This window comes from Octopus bimaculoides, chromosome 1 (genome assembly GCF_001194135.2).
Source record: "Octopus bimaculoides isolate UCB-OBI-ISO-001 chromosome 1, ASM119413v2, whole genome shotgun sequence".
NCBI classification, from domain to species: domain Eukaryota; kingdom Metazoa; phylum Mollusca; class Cephalopoda; order Octopoda; family Octopodidae; genus Octopus; species Octopus bimaculoides.
The window spans coordinates 177,184,966-177,201,596 of NC_068981.1; the positions used below are offsets into that span (position 1 = coordinate 177,184,966).

General features: G+C 32.6%; 1 protein-coding gene across 3 annotated transcripts in view; it reads right to left on the reverse strand.

Moving 5' to 3' along the window:
- Positions 1–2,781: 2,781 nt before the first annotated feature.
- The window catches only part of LOC106871070 (methylcytosine dioxygenase tet3), a 91,912-nt gene continuing 78,062 nt past the window's right edge, over positions 2,782–16,631 (reverse strand). For all 3 annotated transcript variants that reach the window (XM_052972861.1, XM_014917341.2, XM_014917342.2), the window contains exon 11: positions 2,782–16,007. In XM_052972861.1, the coding sequence (XP_052828821.1) occupies positions 14,034–16,007 (1,974 nt within the window). In that variant the 3' untranslated portion in view covers positions 2,782–14,033. The remainder of the gene's footprint in view (positions 16,008–16,631) is intronic.

Here is a 16,631-nt window from a genome sequence, read left to right on the forward strand (position 1 = left end):
CCAGGTAGTATTGTAAGCATAAGACATTCCTGCCTGACTTTTCAAAGACATCTCCCAACCTATTTCTGAATAACACTGACCACCTTGTTTGCAACTGCTTCTCGGTTTCTATTTGCTGAAAGATCTGCTTCAGACCAGACCTGAGTACATTAACCAGGCCTGTAGTCCAGTGATTGTAATTGCTACTGGCTAGCAAGGATTTGCCTCTCCAGGTACTTTGTTACAAGCTCATTGACTTGTCCCAACTATGTGCTCCTGTACACTTTTGATATAGTATGATGTCAAACACATCTGTATTCAGAATGTCTGACACCATGATAGAGACTAAGTATTCAATGTTAAATGGTATTAAGAACTGATTGCTTAGTTTGACCACCAGACAGATGCTGCTTGGATGTGTTTAGCTTCTAATAACTGGATTCCTGTCTATTGTTCTAACTCATTTGCACAAGTTATAAATTTGTGGTCTAGCTAACCAACTAGCCAAAACTATATACTGTTTCTAACTTGACTGTACAAGTTCATAACTTGTGGTCTGTGAATCCAACAAGCCAAAACTATAGCCAACTTACACTAATCCTAACCTGATGGAAATTCTATTTAAATGCAACCTGGAAGACTTGTGATTTCTCCAAGTCTATGATGGTACATTTGGCAAAGCAAGGTGAAAATTGTCCAGCAGTTGGAAATGCCTAACAATGTTTGTGAGACCTTTTCACTTTTCTCTTCTATTTGGTCCTCTGTTACAATCACTGCATGCAACTGAAATGCCATTCCAATCATGTACTAACATTAATGTGCAAGACATTTCTAGATGTCTAAAGAAAGCAGTCCTTCTTGCTCCAGCTGAGACATAAAAAGCCATTAGTCTGGTGGCACCACAATTGTTACTCACATCCAGAAGCACTGATTTACTATGTGGGTCCAGGAAGACTATATATTCCTCTAGGTCTAGGCCTTAGAGGAACAGCATTGCTATGTCACTTAAACTGAGCCAACTGAAAGTGGCATGTGCCATGTCGTCACCCAGAAGAGAGGAGAACGATTTTGTTTAGTAAACTCTGGTTTTGTTAATGGCTATCATTTCCAGACATATCAACTAGAAGCCATTGAGCAGGTGTCCCTGTTTTTGCTCTGATTCTAGGGTGTATACATTTATATTGTCTATTTTTGTAGTGTAGCTATTTAAGCAAGAGACCAAGGAGATGGTTACTTACTTTGGTCTTCTTTTTGAGGCCTTATTAAGCAACCTCCAGAATCCTGAAACGTTCTGAAGGAAGTCATACATTGTTGATGTGGTTCTAACCAGAAGTCTCCTTTGTTAGGGTTTTCGAGAGTTACTTTCTTGAGGCTCGCACCTGAAGTTAAAATTTTGTTTTTGTTGGAACTTACATAATCTTTTCAGAGAACTGTGTTTTGGAGTCAGGCCACTGGATTTGTCTGTCCAACCTATCTTCCTTTTTTTGTGGCCTTTCTGCAAGCCATTTGGATGCTTCTGTTGGTTTTCGTTGTTGGTAGCAGTGAAGGAAAGAGCTGCTCTACATCTGGTTTCTCTCCTCTGGAGTAGAAAGCTTTGAGGTGATTTGTTTGTAGTATAGGTAGCATTTGGGGTTTCTTCTTTCCATTACCACTTAGACTCTTCAAACTGAAAGCTATTTGGGATGCTAGTCAGGTCCTCAGGTGTGGTCAACACTTGGAACCACAGCAACATGCCTGTTTTCTTCTGTCGGGGAGTATACCCGAGTCCTTTTACTTCTCCACCATTTTCCCCATTCTAGCTTGGTCCCTCACCATCCTTACCTTCTCCCCAAAGCAGAACTCAAAGAGTCAATGAAAGCTTGACTCAGAAAGAACTATGTATCTTTAGTCTTTTCAGTCATGCTCACCATACAAAATTTTCCTCCATAACTATCAGACAGAGAAAAACTGTCAGCCCTTTTGACTCAAAGGAAAAGGGTCCATTGATGACTCACCTTTTGAAAATCTGCCTTTTCAAATATTGTAGGGTAATAACAAATCTTTGGGGCGAGCAAGTAGTAGCGATCATGATTCTGGCCTCCTCCCTGTTGCAGATGGCAGCAAATAGCTCATGTTGCTTAACTTTTATAATGTATCCTATTGTGCACCACGCTTCCTGTAGGAATTTTCCACTTGTGCTGGGCTTTTGCTCTTTCCTATTTATACACCTGTAAATGGTTGCTTTTTTTCCGGATGCTATTTTCTTCTTCAGCTGCAGGTTTCATGACTCCAGAATAAGTTGTTCTCTTCACACAACCTTTTACACTGGAGACAGTAGACAGAGTCAAAGAAAGTTGGTTTGGGTTGATCTTCACAAGTGACGTGGTAAATAACTGAATCTGTCCTACATACAGAAATCAGCAATTCTCAGATACTGAACGAATGTGAATAAAATGCTTTCAGCACCCTTCATGCATCTTTAACAGGTTCAGCTAATGGCACTTCTGCACTTACATAGTTCGCCTTGAACCAGCAAATCCAAATAGAAAGATCTAGAAACAGAGATAACCAGAACGTGGTGACCTAGACTAGAAATAATCCCAATAATAATTGGTGCAGTGGGAGTTATTAAAAACATGCATCAAATAAAAGCACAACCAAAACTGCAAGACCTACTGCAGACAGAAAATGGTACAAGGCATGCGTATATATATTACATAGAGTACTGTTAATTTAAAACTAAATACACATGGAATAAAATATTACGCAATGAAAGACTACTGAGAAAAAATAATAGAGTAAAAAAAAAACCAAGAAAAACAATTTAGAGAAGAAATTATTCTCAAATTTTTAATTCATTAATGGTTGATTCATTATATGCTTGTTAAAAAAAAATGTCATCGCTAATGACAGTTCATGGAACTGTTACAAATTCCGAAGCTCTTGGCCTGTGACCAGGGATTTTTTTTTCTAAAAACCAACAGTAATATCACAAACACAAAATACTCAATTATAGCTGATGATTATTCAATAACCATCTTTGCCTTAGATCAAAGACATTGTCACAACAGAAGAAAATATAGCAAAATATACAATATAATTATGCAAAGTAAGTTACCCAATAAATGAAATACTTACTCTGGATATATAGAGTAGTAATATCCCATTAACTAAGTAACTTTATTCATTTATTTATTGTTAATTGTTTGGTTTTATTACTATTATCATTGTTGTGTTGGTTTTACATTTTTCCTCTACAAAAAAGAGATCAAACAATATTTCGTTTATTATTACATTCTTTACAAAATATAAATAAAATTAAAATGTAAATAAATTAACAATCGATATTATAGTTGCTATTTTTTCATTAAAGTTCAAATATGAGAATTTGTAGAGTTTACACAAACAATTAAAATATATATTTCATGTTAGAAAAGGAACAAAACAAAATATTAAAAAGGAAAAGAAAAAAAGGGACTATCACAAAAGATTAAACCTTCTAGGTTTGAACCTCAAGCAGGAGGCTGCAGAAAACCTGCAACTTCCCACAGTTAGTAACTAAGACTAGATCTAGATATGTTAAATTTATCATAGATCTGTAAAATATATTTCATTGTAATAAACAATTTCACAAATCATTAAAACAAAAACAGAAAAAAACCTATGTAAGATATATTTTTCAAATTAAAAACATTCTGAGAAAAATGGCCACATTTGGAGGAGGGGAAAGGGAAAAAGCAATATAATTTCAAAAATATTTTAATGCATGTTAAATGAGAGAAAAACTGATCTAAGCGTTAAAAACATCATGCAAAGTCAGGCAGACTTTTTTGTTACCATATACGTATTTTTGTGCATTACATATATATAATGTCAGTGTTTGTGCGACTATTTTGTTATTCATGTTTGTGTAATAATATATATTGCAATAATATATATTTCTGCTGGTGTAATAATGTTGTTAACTCTGCTTGTATAATTATGTATATTATCTCTGTCCCCTGTTTAACTGTGTAAAATCTATAAAGCTGTCGATGAGTGCAGTGTATAGCTTTGCTACAAATCATAATTCTATATAACAAATAGGGCTTTCCAATTTCTTCTGTCTAAATATCAACAATAACAATGAATAAAAAAAAAAGGCCTAGGAGAGTTTTAAACTTGAAAGGAAAATAAAATGAGAAAAGAGGACGAGCATGTTATGCTTGTCCCCACTCCCCCCTCTCTCTCTCTCTCGAATACACACAAATAGTTAATATAAAGAGATTTTGTGCCTTAACAAGAAAATATACACTTTGGTACAGAAGAAAAGCAAAATTCAGCCCCAATTCATAAATAACATTTCATTGATTCTCATTTGTCAAGTTTCTATTACGCAGAAATATATACATATAAGTGGAAATGGATGTGCTAAGTGTGCAAAAAATAACTTTATTGTTTGTGGCTCTTAATAGTAGTCATATTAAACTACCCCTGCTGCATAATCCAGTTAAGTTCTATGCCACCATTATAGAGCTATTACATTATATGAAGAGCACATCTAGTATGGCAGAAAAACATCAAGCATGAATTTTCTATTTCTTTTATTTCATGCATTCCTATGATAGATAATCAATGATGGTAAATTATAAATGTGATTTACAAAGTGTGTTCAATCATACTGAATGCACTTAGGAAACAACATTTATAATTTGTCCTCATCAATTACCAATTGTAGAAGTACATGTAATAGATGTGAAATAAAAGAAATAACAAATTCATGCTTTAGGTTTTTCTTTCATAATATGGCGAATGTGTGTGTGTAACATGTATTTATGTGAAATAAAATATAGTGAATAAATAAAACAATTAACTGAAGTAACTAGTTTTATATTTTTAGTATGTACCTAATACTTGAAATGAGGGGTGTGTACATGTGTGTGTGGGCATGGGCTTGTGTAATTCTATGTATGTATATACATATGTGTGCGTGTATGTAAAAAATAAACAAAGTCAAGGCGAGGGGCATCGAAATATAGTTATGCCCAATATAAAAGCCGTTTAGAAGACGTTTGGGATAATCGAGGGGGAAAATTTTTGTTAATATCTAATAACGTGACGTTTCCTTCTTAAAAACTTATTTAAGACAAATTATCGGTATATTAATATCAGTTATTAATTAACTTATTAAAATCCATAGAAAAGCAATTTTTAACATTACGTTACCTTTCCTCCTGAATACCTGCCAAGAGCAAAGCTAGTATAAAAAGTAATTACTACTTAAACCGCTGTGAAAGATAAAAGGATAATCGAATATTAAAAAAAAAAAAGAGCTAATGTCCAAGGTAGATAACTCACAAAAAAGAGCTGATTTAACTCCCTTTAATCACATATTTGAACACTATGGTTAACGTTTGTTTTCTGCGTATTTATTGACCAACCATTGTAGTCTCTGATACAAAATTCGAGTAATATTTGTTTTACTAAATTTGATTAATAATTGTTTATGTGATGCTTTGTTGAAAGAATAATAGGTAAATTACCGAAACATCAGCAGAGATTACTCTCTTCCTATCAGGTGCTAAAGGAACAACATCACGATGAATTCTTCAATGTACCCGGAGGGGAGAGAGGGATTAAGGTTCTTGAAGTTCTATGATGCAGAATGACTTAAACGTTTGTAAAACAATCTTTCAGGAGATTAGCCCATCAACCTGATTACTAACGCTAAGATGAAGGCATAAACCAGATGCACACAAGGGAAACAAGATAGACAGATGGCCATAAAGAGTAAGTCTTTTTCTGATGAAGAATGGACCACTCAATATGGGACAGTGATTTATGGTATCAGAGTAAAACAGATCCAGAGACACAAGACAATTTGGAGAAGGAAAATATTGAAACAACACATTCATAGAAGTACATGGTGGTGCATATATCAAGGAGATACAAACCTATAACATAAAAGATAATCAGATTTTCTATAAGAAAACCTTTTGCAAACCAAAGACCAGATCTGGTTCCAGCTAGATGGAAGATGATATGGTAGGGGATTGGTATGGTAGGACCATAAAAGCCACAAGATAGACTTGGAAGAAAAGGAGAGGAAGGACCAATATGATGTAGTATGATGTAGGTAGCTAATGATATTAGTTGTTAGGTAAACTTAGCACGAGAAGCGGAAAGTAAGAGGTTTCCCAGTGTCCTATGATTTAAAGAATAGAAGTATGAGATGTTCCAGACAACAAAGTAATGTCAGTGTGTATTAGGATACCATTTTGTGTGTCTGGTGGTCATTAAGAATTAATTAATGGCTTGAGAAACCCATGTAAAAAGATACTATTTGCAAAGTTAGTGTTAGTAATAAGTTCAACAAGGAATTTAGCATTCAGATAGGTGACCGTCAGAGCTTGGTTCTCAACCCTATCTTGTTTATTATTGTTCCCAAGACAATAACAGACAAGTTAAAGATAGGCGATACATAAGGAACTTCTGTATGCCAATGACTGAGTTCTCATAGCTGAATCTGTCAAAGGATTAGAGAAGAAATTCCAAATATGGAAACAAAACCTAGAATCAAGAAATCTTAAAATAAACTCAGAAAAGACAAAAGTTATAGTTGGCTGGAAGGGTCCATGCTCAATATAAAGAAAAGGATTAGGTAAGATACCTTATAATCTACCCATTTAAACTATGAGTGGATAAGAGGTGCTGTCGGGTCTGTAGGATCACAAACAGGGCATCCAGCCATAAAATATTGTCTCAGTAAAACCATACAACTCATGCCAGCATGGAAAAGTAGACTTGCATTTATGATGATTATAATAAAATATGAGCAGAGAGTGTAAAAAATGAATGATGGCTGCCAAAAAGGGGGAAAAATGAGGTGAATACACTCCATCAAATGTGTAATGTTAGTGTATATGAAAGGTGAAGCACAAATAAGCTTAGAACAAAAAAAAAAGAAACGAAAAAAAAACACGGTACGAGAAGAATTAGATTCAGTGTACCAGACAGAAGACTGACTTGGGGAGGACACGATACACTTGTGTAAAGAAGTGTCAAATGAAATTAACCTGTGGAAAAGGAAGACCAAGGAAGACACATGAAGTAGTAGTGAAGGTCAATCTTAGGAGACTGAACCTCATAAATGGGATGACGAAAGTGGAGAGATACTATGTTGGAGAAGACCCATACAATCTATTAAGCATGCAAAAAGTGATGTAAAATGATGATGATGATGTTGGCATACCTATTGAGATTATTTCAACAGATTTTTTTTTTATTGTGTTTACACTTATAATTTATGGTAAAAGGATTTTTTAAAAAAATAATTTTGGTAATCGAAGGGGGATTACTTCATATGAAACGAAAATTAGATGGATTTTAATATTTTAGCCTTTCCTAAAATTGAAGTTTTGAAATTATCAAACAGTTTGATTATGTTAAAAAATTTACGAATGATGAATTACTTCATTATATTTAAATTTATAATCTCAGTACCTATGACTAGGAAACCAATTTTATTTAAATCAAATAGTAATTTTTAAATTGAAGGAATATTATAAAAACTATAGTTCTTTATCCTTAAATTATATCAGAAATATGATTTTATACTAATTATCCAGTTATTGCCATTCAGTCATAAAGAAATTTTTTTTTTTTAATTAATTGCATATATAAAATAAAAAGGTAAATACAAATTAGAAATAGAATCAAGGATTGGAGGTGTTGATAAAATTTTACAAATAAAAACTTTGATTACAATAACATATTTTTATAATTTTCTTTGTTATAAAGTGTTTGCTTTTCCTTAGGTGGAGTTGTTCACCACTGTACAATCACTGACTTCATTCTCCTATTTTCTCACTCCAATAATGGTAATCTTCACACAATTTACTCAGGTCATTTAAGGAATATATTTATATTCAGCCCTATTTTATAACCTATAAATTCAACAATTCAATAAAATCTGTTTTGATGTCAAAATGCATAGGATTAAAAACTCCTGTTTCAGAATGTGGAGACAAAGTGATTCATTTGATACAATTATTATGGAGTATATGTTTCAATTAAGATTTTACTTTTCTTCTTTCACACATATGTCCTTTATGCTTGTCTTTACAAGTACACATAGTTTGAATATACAAGTTCTATATTTAATTTTGGATTAATTTTTAAAGAGATTTAATTGATGAACTTAAAGGTCACATATATATTCTTTAAATGATCCAAGCAAATTAGATGTAAGTTCCCACTCTTTAGAGTAAGAAAATAATCAAACTTTGTAAAAACATCATACATTCAATTTGATGATAATAAAAAGGAAGAATTGTGTTTTTCATAATATAAATTAGTTTCTTATGAAATCAACATGATTACTGAATGTTAAGTTTTAACAACATAAGCAGAATTTGTAAAAGCCAAAATTAAATTGAGCATTTGGGTTTTGATGATGATATAAATATAAAAGCGTACAAAAACAATAAATGCTTCATATAAAACTAACTGCATAATGGGAAATAAAATTAAAACACCCATACAAAATGAAGTATAGAAAAATTTTTAAATTGCATTAAGTTAAAAGTAAACTTTTTCCTGTAAGAAAACAAAAGTTTGATTACCAAATTAAGAGAACAATTAGCTGTAATTATTATGTAAAAGAGATCTAATTGCAACTTTTAGTTTAGCTAAGCTTAAGATATTGTAAATTGCAAATGAAACTTCTTGAAAATTTTGACAGTACAAGAAACTAGTGCTAAGATTTTGTAATTTTCTTTCTAAGGATATCACTTTCAATCTTGTAAAAATCTAAGTGTGTGTGCATGTGTGAAAGAATAAGAAAACATTTAGGAGAAACTAAAAATGGAAATGACATGGGTCACACCTGAAAGACATGTGTAAGTGTGAAGAGGGAACAAATGAATATATTCCTTTTGATAAAACGATGTTAATATTTTGATGACTATCACCTAGTGACTGGCAGTGACATGGGTAAAAATTTTACAAAAATCCTTTATGATAAATCAATGTGCAAGGGAGGAAGCTATATTTGTTACTAAATTCAAACTGAGTAAAATAAAATGTTATGAGATAAAATTTCAATTTAGCAATTTAAGTTATTGAATGAAATTAATATGTACTGAAAAGAAATAATTCATGATAATTTTTTTTCTTTTTAAATGCTCATTAGAAAATAGAAGAGACGTATCATTTAGGTTTAATGGGAGGTTATTAAAAAACTAAAGAAATCATTTGTGCTTAAAGCTACCTACTGATGTAGTAAAAGTATCAAAATCCCTTGTAAATTATATTCAAAGAATTCTGGATCACAAACGAAAGGAAATGTTGAATGACGATCTACAAACAGCAACATATTGAAGAGAAAATGGTAAAAATTAGCAAAACAGTAAAGTAGATAAAGTTTGGGAGCTTTCAAAATTCTTTCTAATTGTGAAATAAAATAAACAAAAAAAAAAGGGGAAAATATGTTTTAAATTAATTGCAAACCAAATTCAATAACAAGACATCAAAAATTCTAGTAGAAATAATCACCACAAAACACTAAGGTAATGTATTAATATATTACTATCTTGACACCCCACTCACACTTTAAACTAAATGGACCTTAAGGCATTACTGACAGAATTGAAAGAAAAAATTAAAATCATAATTATCGAAACCAGTTCCTTTGGAGTTATTTTGCTACTTTTATGAAAATATCCAAAACAATTTTTTTTATTTAAGAAGGTATTTTTGTTTTGTTTTGCTTAGTTGGAAGTATCTCTTTTTTCAGATATTTCACTCATTCTTTTAAAACAAATTCTGAGAACCCGTTTTAAAAGCAAAAGCTAAATTCAGTTTGTTTCATCATTCTAAACTTTAAACAAATTGAACTATAGAACAAAATCACAAAACAAATGAAAAAAATAATCTTCATCAAATATATCATATATGTAACAGGGAAACCATTATCCAGACCTGAATAAGTCAAGTTATATAAGTTGTTGGGTTACCTGCTAACAATAATGATGAATTGGAAGACATAAAATAATAGAGAGAATCCATGGAAAGTAAACTCTAGAAACAATTCTGGTCGTTGCTAGAACAATCCTACTCTTTTCCTGAATCAAATTTTCAGAAATAGACCAGAATGCAATCCAAATGGACGGATGACAATTTTTAGTGAGAAGTTTAGACAGTGTCATGTGACAACTTGCTGGGGCAGCCTGCTGGAGCCTAGCAGCAGGTATAAAAAGGGGAATTTGACAAGACAGTCAGTCGGACGCTGGCACTCATTGATGCTGCATCGAAGAGGCCAGGGAATAGAAGAAAGAAGACATGCACCCAACACCAGAGCTGAAGACACCTCCGAAAGGCGGGGCCCCACCACATCAAAACGGTAGAGGAGTGGGGGCCGAAACCGGACGTGGTTCCTCCTGATGATGTCTTGAGCTAACTGGATCCTATAAAGGAGCTGTTGTGGTAGCAGACCATGAAACATGGTTGAAATTCCTCCATTGTTCTAACTTTCCTGTGCTAAGTTCATTTCGTTTCTATTTTTTTTTTTAAACTATTCCAAGTGTAAAATAAACAATGAGATAAATGGAGAAAAAGTTTGCAATCTTTTTCAGTAAAAAAAAAAAAAAAGATTATACTCTCCAAAAATAAAATAAGCATGAATAAACTTAAATGTATAAATTTAAATTTTCTGTAGTACGATACTATAAAATGAATATATATGTTTGTATGAGTGTATGTATTCACATGTATATAGTACTATATTTTTTTTCCCATTTGCAAATTGATTTTCTATATTAAAAGTATCAAAAATGTTACTATAAATCTGTATCTATGAAATGAAAATGTGAATAAAGAACAAATATGGAAGAATGCATGGATGTTAAACATGTAAAAAATAATATAAATCAATGCTTAAATATGTAAAGTTTCAGCACCTGTTAATGAGTTTGAAGTCAGCAGCAGAATGTATCCAAAATTTTGTAAATGAAACAAACTATTAAAAATGTCTTTCCACTCTTAAATAAAGTAATTAAAGGATATAGCATGGTGTAACATTATTCATAGACATTGGTGAAATAGCAAATGGAACGCTACTTTCAAGTCTGATATCCAATGATTAAGATTGCAGATTTCCAAAGTAGATTATTAATCATTGATGCTGTAATTATTGGGAGGAGAGTGCTAATAACATATGTACTGCAATATACTGGTTTTGATTTGATCACTATTACTCTGTTCCTTGAAAAATAACCCAGTAGTGTAGTCAAAAGAAATTATCATAGGTAGTTTTCAGAAAATTGAATCTGTAGTCCCTTTATGATTGTGTCTGGAACCATAATAATGTGCTTGGGATAAACATGAACATTGTAAATTTTCCACTTCTAGTCCAAGATTCTTTAAATTAGAGGATTCATGCCAAGACTAATACTGCCTGACCTTCATAACATGTCCCAGAAAATATCCGACCAATTGGAGCATATGCTCTATGGCTTCTTATGGAAGGGACAGGGTCTACTGGTCAGGAAGTTTGTTTGTTGTTAACACCTGATCCAAAGGAGATTAAAGATACTGTGGTCACTAATATGCAACCATGTGCTGAGGCTGACTCATCTGCAGAGATTCCTGGACAATGATAAGAGTGAACAAGTGTGGCCACCATCCATGTAGCATCTTTCTGCACTTGTCTCTTTGACTGTCTTGCAGTCCTGGGTCAAACACAGACCAGAATAGAGTATTTGGCAACTGAATGGTTGCCAGGTGCTCACTGCAGTCTACCAGCTGGACAATCTGGTCAATGGAAAACCAACTCCCAAATTCTATAGAAGGAGAGTGGTATGAGTGACAATGACCTGGGAGTGGTTCTAAGTGTCAACAAAGGAAGTCTTAGCAGTCTCTTCCTTTTGGAGAACTTTCAGGTTGGGGGTTTATGAACAATTTCCAAAGAGTGGCTTTGCTTGTTAATGATAATACAGGAATGGTCACATTGGAGCCCAAGACACATTCACAATGATGAAATTGCCTGGCACACACCCATTCAGTGCCCGAACATTGCTTATTCATGGGTTTATGTCAAACAGTTGTTATTGCATGCAGGACAGATCCGGCTATCAACTCAGTCTATCATGAAATCAATCCATGTCTTCCTTTGATAAGGAAGAGTGAGTAGTCTTCTTCTGCCTGGTGGTTATGGCTAAGGAAATTGTGTGGTAGATGTAGTTGAAAGCTTCAAGGAAAGCTTTTCCTCTCAGGCGAAGCCCTCATCAGTTTTTTCCACATACCATTTGAAGAGGAAGGTGAGAGTAGAGAGAGAGAGAGGTGCTACCCTCCAATAAATTTTATAAAAATTGGTGTAAGTGGTGAAACTGACATGAATAAAAGGGCCTACACTAATTATGTGGATATCAGCCAGTAGCAAGAACTAGGAGAAGGCACTTGCCTTTTGTGTGTCAAGGTAATCCAGGTTATATGTAAGATGTCCTTAATAACTCTATGTGGCTACCCACAACTATTTTGGAATTCCTTCTTGTTATTTTGATGTCCCACAATGCTATTGCAAATTACGGTTATCTAGTTATTATTACTATTAGTAGTAGTTTTAAAATATTATTTTGTTGCTCTCACCCTTTTACTCAATGTAAATACCCAACTGCTTAAATTATATTTGGTATTCTGCTTTTGTTCTGTCTCCAGCATCCTGGGCCCATATAGCAAGCAAAAGAAATTGTTGTTGTTGTTGCTATTTATATTCCTTACAATTTGAAGAAGAAGAAAATGCCAACAGGAAACAGCAGATAACTACATTTTCCCTGAAGTTACAAATGTAAATGAAAATATGATAATGTTGCATTGTACACTCTTCTACAGCACACACAAACACACATATACTCATATAAATACATATGACAATAAAAATAATTGAAATCTAAATTATAACTTCTTTACAATATTAAATAGGAGTTTAGTATTGTTCATTGGTGTTGGTTTGATTTAATTTATGTATGTCTCCACAAAGTGTAAAAATATAAGAGGAAACAACAGCAAAAAGAATTTGAAATTTGTCAATATGAGTTGTATATTTTTGTAAAAAATGCTTTTACTTTCTTCTACCAAATCAAAGAAAAGCATATTCATAAATTTTTTTTTCACTTTTTTCATGATATAGGTGTAGCCTTAAAACTTTAAGCAAAGTTAACTCTTGGCTGATGTTAGAAATTATTAAAATCAAACATCAATTTTAAAATAATAAAACTCTCAAGATTAAAAATTTCTTTTAGATAATTCTTATTAAATGCTAAATTTTGTATATTAATGTGTAATGCAATAAAAATTTTGTATGTTAAAGTGTAATGCAATAAAAATTCAATATAAACTAGTAATTTATGGCAAAGTAATGTTGTGCTATGTCTAAAAGCATACAGGGAACCAGTACAGACCAATGAAACACTAGTGACTTACAGTAATTAATGATATACTAGGACCCAGTAATACTAATGAAATCTATGGATGAAAGACATGCTATGCAATCACTAATTAACTAATGACACTTCGGCTGCTGAAGTGTATGATTCACTACAATGAAAACTGAAGCATCAAAGATCTTCTCAGAAATGAGAAAAATTGCAATTTTCAACGAAAGACAATTTACACATCTTTCAATAATTTTTGTAAAAATCAATTTCAAAACTTTGTTATAAATATTTCATAAATAAAAAAATGAAGATTTTAAAAATAATGATCAAAACTGATGAAAGAGTCTTCCAAGTTAAATGAATAATATCAATTCCATTCACTGACAAATTAAATCTAAAAATTAAATTAAACCATAAATCCAAGCAACAAAAGGTGAAAAAAAGTAATACTAATAAAAAAGAAAGTTAAATGAAAACAGCAATGAATAGAATATTACTTGTGTTGGGCGAATTGAAGTGAAGTGATAGAATTCCAGTAAAAAAGAATGAGAAAATAATTTCTTCATATAAAAGAATGAAGAAATTACTTAAAGGTTAATGAGATGTAAATTATTTGTCTATAATGCATTTCATTAGTTAATAAAAACAACAAAATTAGAAAAATCATTGACAGATCCATTTTTGATAAGGACCCGTAACAGTAGGTTGAGGATCTATAGATTGAGTGATCACGGTGTCTGTTGTTCGAGTTACAGTATGTTTAATCGCTGTCTCCCACATATACTTGTACTGAGCAGGGCTCTCTGCCACTGTTGTCTCTTCCTTTTTACGCCTTTTCTTACTTCCAGGTTTCAACTCCTCACTTGGAAGGGGAATGTTTTTATTTGTCTCTTCTTTCATCTTTTGTAGTCGTTTCTGACGCTGTAATTCAAGCTTACGTTCGTTCTCATACCAGCCATGGTAACGTAAATTCATACTTTTGTGTTGATAAAATACTAGGCTAATTCGTGTTGGTGAAAATCTGTTAGGATTCAGAAGAGCAGTTGTTGCATGCAACTCTCGTTTAGCAACTTCAAATAGCACAGAACCATGTGTTAATGCAATAGCAACACCTCCAATATCTGGATCTCTGAAGTTTTGTTCATTGAACTCAAGCTCAGAGCTGATTAGTTCGGTACTGTTGGCATTCAAATGGCCAAGAGAGTCTGCCATTGATCCATCAGCTGGTAAAAATGGCGTACTTAATGATGGCGTTGAAGTGAGGTTTTTAGAATTTGAAGGAGAATAAGATGAAACACTAGTTTGGCATAAATTACTATTGACTTTATCAAAAATATCTTTCCTATCAAAATTAGAACTAAGAGATGATAGTCTGGAATGTTGGTCTTTTGATAAATCTAATGGTATATTAGCATTTGAACATGAATTTCTAGATAGATGGTTAGAAAAATTTACAGCATTCTGATTGGCAGCACCCATAACAGCAGCTGATAATTCTGTATTTGGAGCTGGCTTTCTTGGAGTTGATATATTCACACCAGCTTGTGACTGGGGTGAAACTGTTCGGGATTTTTCTACAGCAGTCTGGCTCCGAATCATAACTGCTTCAGATAACAAGTGTAGAGGAGACTCAAAGTCATCTGATGTTAAACTAGATGCAGAGAAGGGACGCTTACTGTCTTTAACATTAGAGTTAACAAAAGGGACATTACATACTGATCCTGTTGGCAATAAGACATCAGTTGACATTTTCTTTAGACCCTCATAGGTTTTAGGGAGATCAATGTTTCTAAACTGCTGATGCAATGAAGGATCTAACAGACCATCTTTGCCAATAGCTGCTGATTGGCTAGTCAGCATTTTTATAGCTTCAGAATCACCATCCTTCAGAAAATTTGCTGGAGGGAATGTACCATGAGAATATAAATATTTACAAAACTGATTGTACGTGTTTTCATTATTTGACTGTGCATTTGTTGGGGGTTTTAAAGGAGCAGCATTATTCACTGACTGATCATTTGAATTTTTGTTACTCTCTTCTACTGACCCAACTTTAAATGATGATGATTGTGCTAGTGGTGTTGATGATGAAGAAGATAATGATGTATTTAATGATGATGAGGATGATGGTGATGACAATGATGCTTGAGGTGGTGCTGTTGATGATAATGCCGATGCTGCAGATGATGGTGATGGTGATGATGATGACGATATATTATTTACTGTGCTGTTCTGTAATAAGTTAATTTTATTAACGATGTTCTTATATCCAGAGATATTTGCCATGGCATTCTGAGGAAGATTAGAACAAAGGTTAGATTTAGCATTGGTAGCAGCTTGAGACATAAGATTTGCATTCTTTGAATTCAAAAAAGTTGCTTTTCTAGGTGAACTCATACGAGAATTGACTCTTTTGTTAGAAGGACTATCTTTCTTATTCTTCCCTTTACGTTTAGGTGTTACTGGAGAAGCGCGAACATGTGCATACTTGGGATAGTTTGAGAGAATCTCAACGCATCCTTTCTTCAATTTATCTTCAAAGTTTTTATCTTTGAGATCCAAAATATAAAGGGGCAAAACATGTAGTTGTTCTTCAGCTGGTTTTTCTAGAGGTCCATGTTTTGTCAAAGTTACAACCTATTAAATATAATTGAAGAAAAATTATTACTGATGATATATATAAAGAAAGAAAGGAGTAACAATATATATTTTATAGAAACTAATTTATTCTCAATTTTGAAATAGATATATTACAAAAGACTCAATTTGCCTCTTATGTTTTTCATTATATTTTTAACTATAGATGAAAAACTAAATAAGATTTCAAAACAGATATTTTATTTTAAATCAAAATGAAATATATTTCTTTTAAAAGGAATATTTCTAGGTATGTTATTTAAATGTCTTTGCTTATTACCTATTTTAGCCCCAATTGGCTCCACTTTAAGAGAAATCTTCCATTTTGGCATTGATACTCAATTATTGGGTGTAATTAAAAACTGTTGCATATCAAAATTGAATATTATACAAAATAGAGGGAGAATTCACAAAAAAAACAAAAGATGAGGACAGGTGCTGTAGACAACAAACAGATGTATTAGTTTAATGTTTCGAGTCTACGCTCTTCCACAGAAAGGAACACAGAAAGAAACAAGGAGAGAAAATAAAGAATGTGTAGTGGCTAGTGACCTATCTATTATACAAAATAGTTATTCTAATTTAATAAAATATATTTTCCTATATATTTTACATATCTTTTAC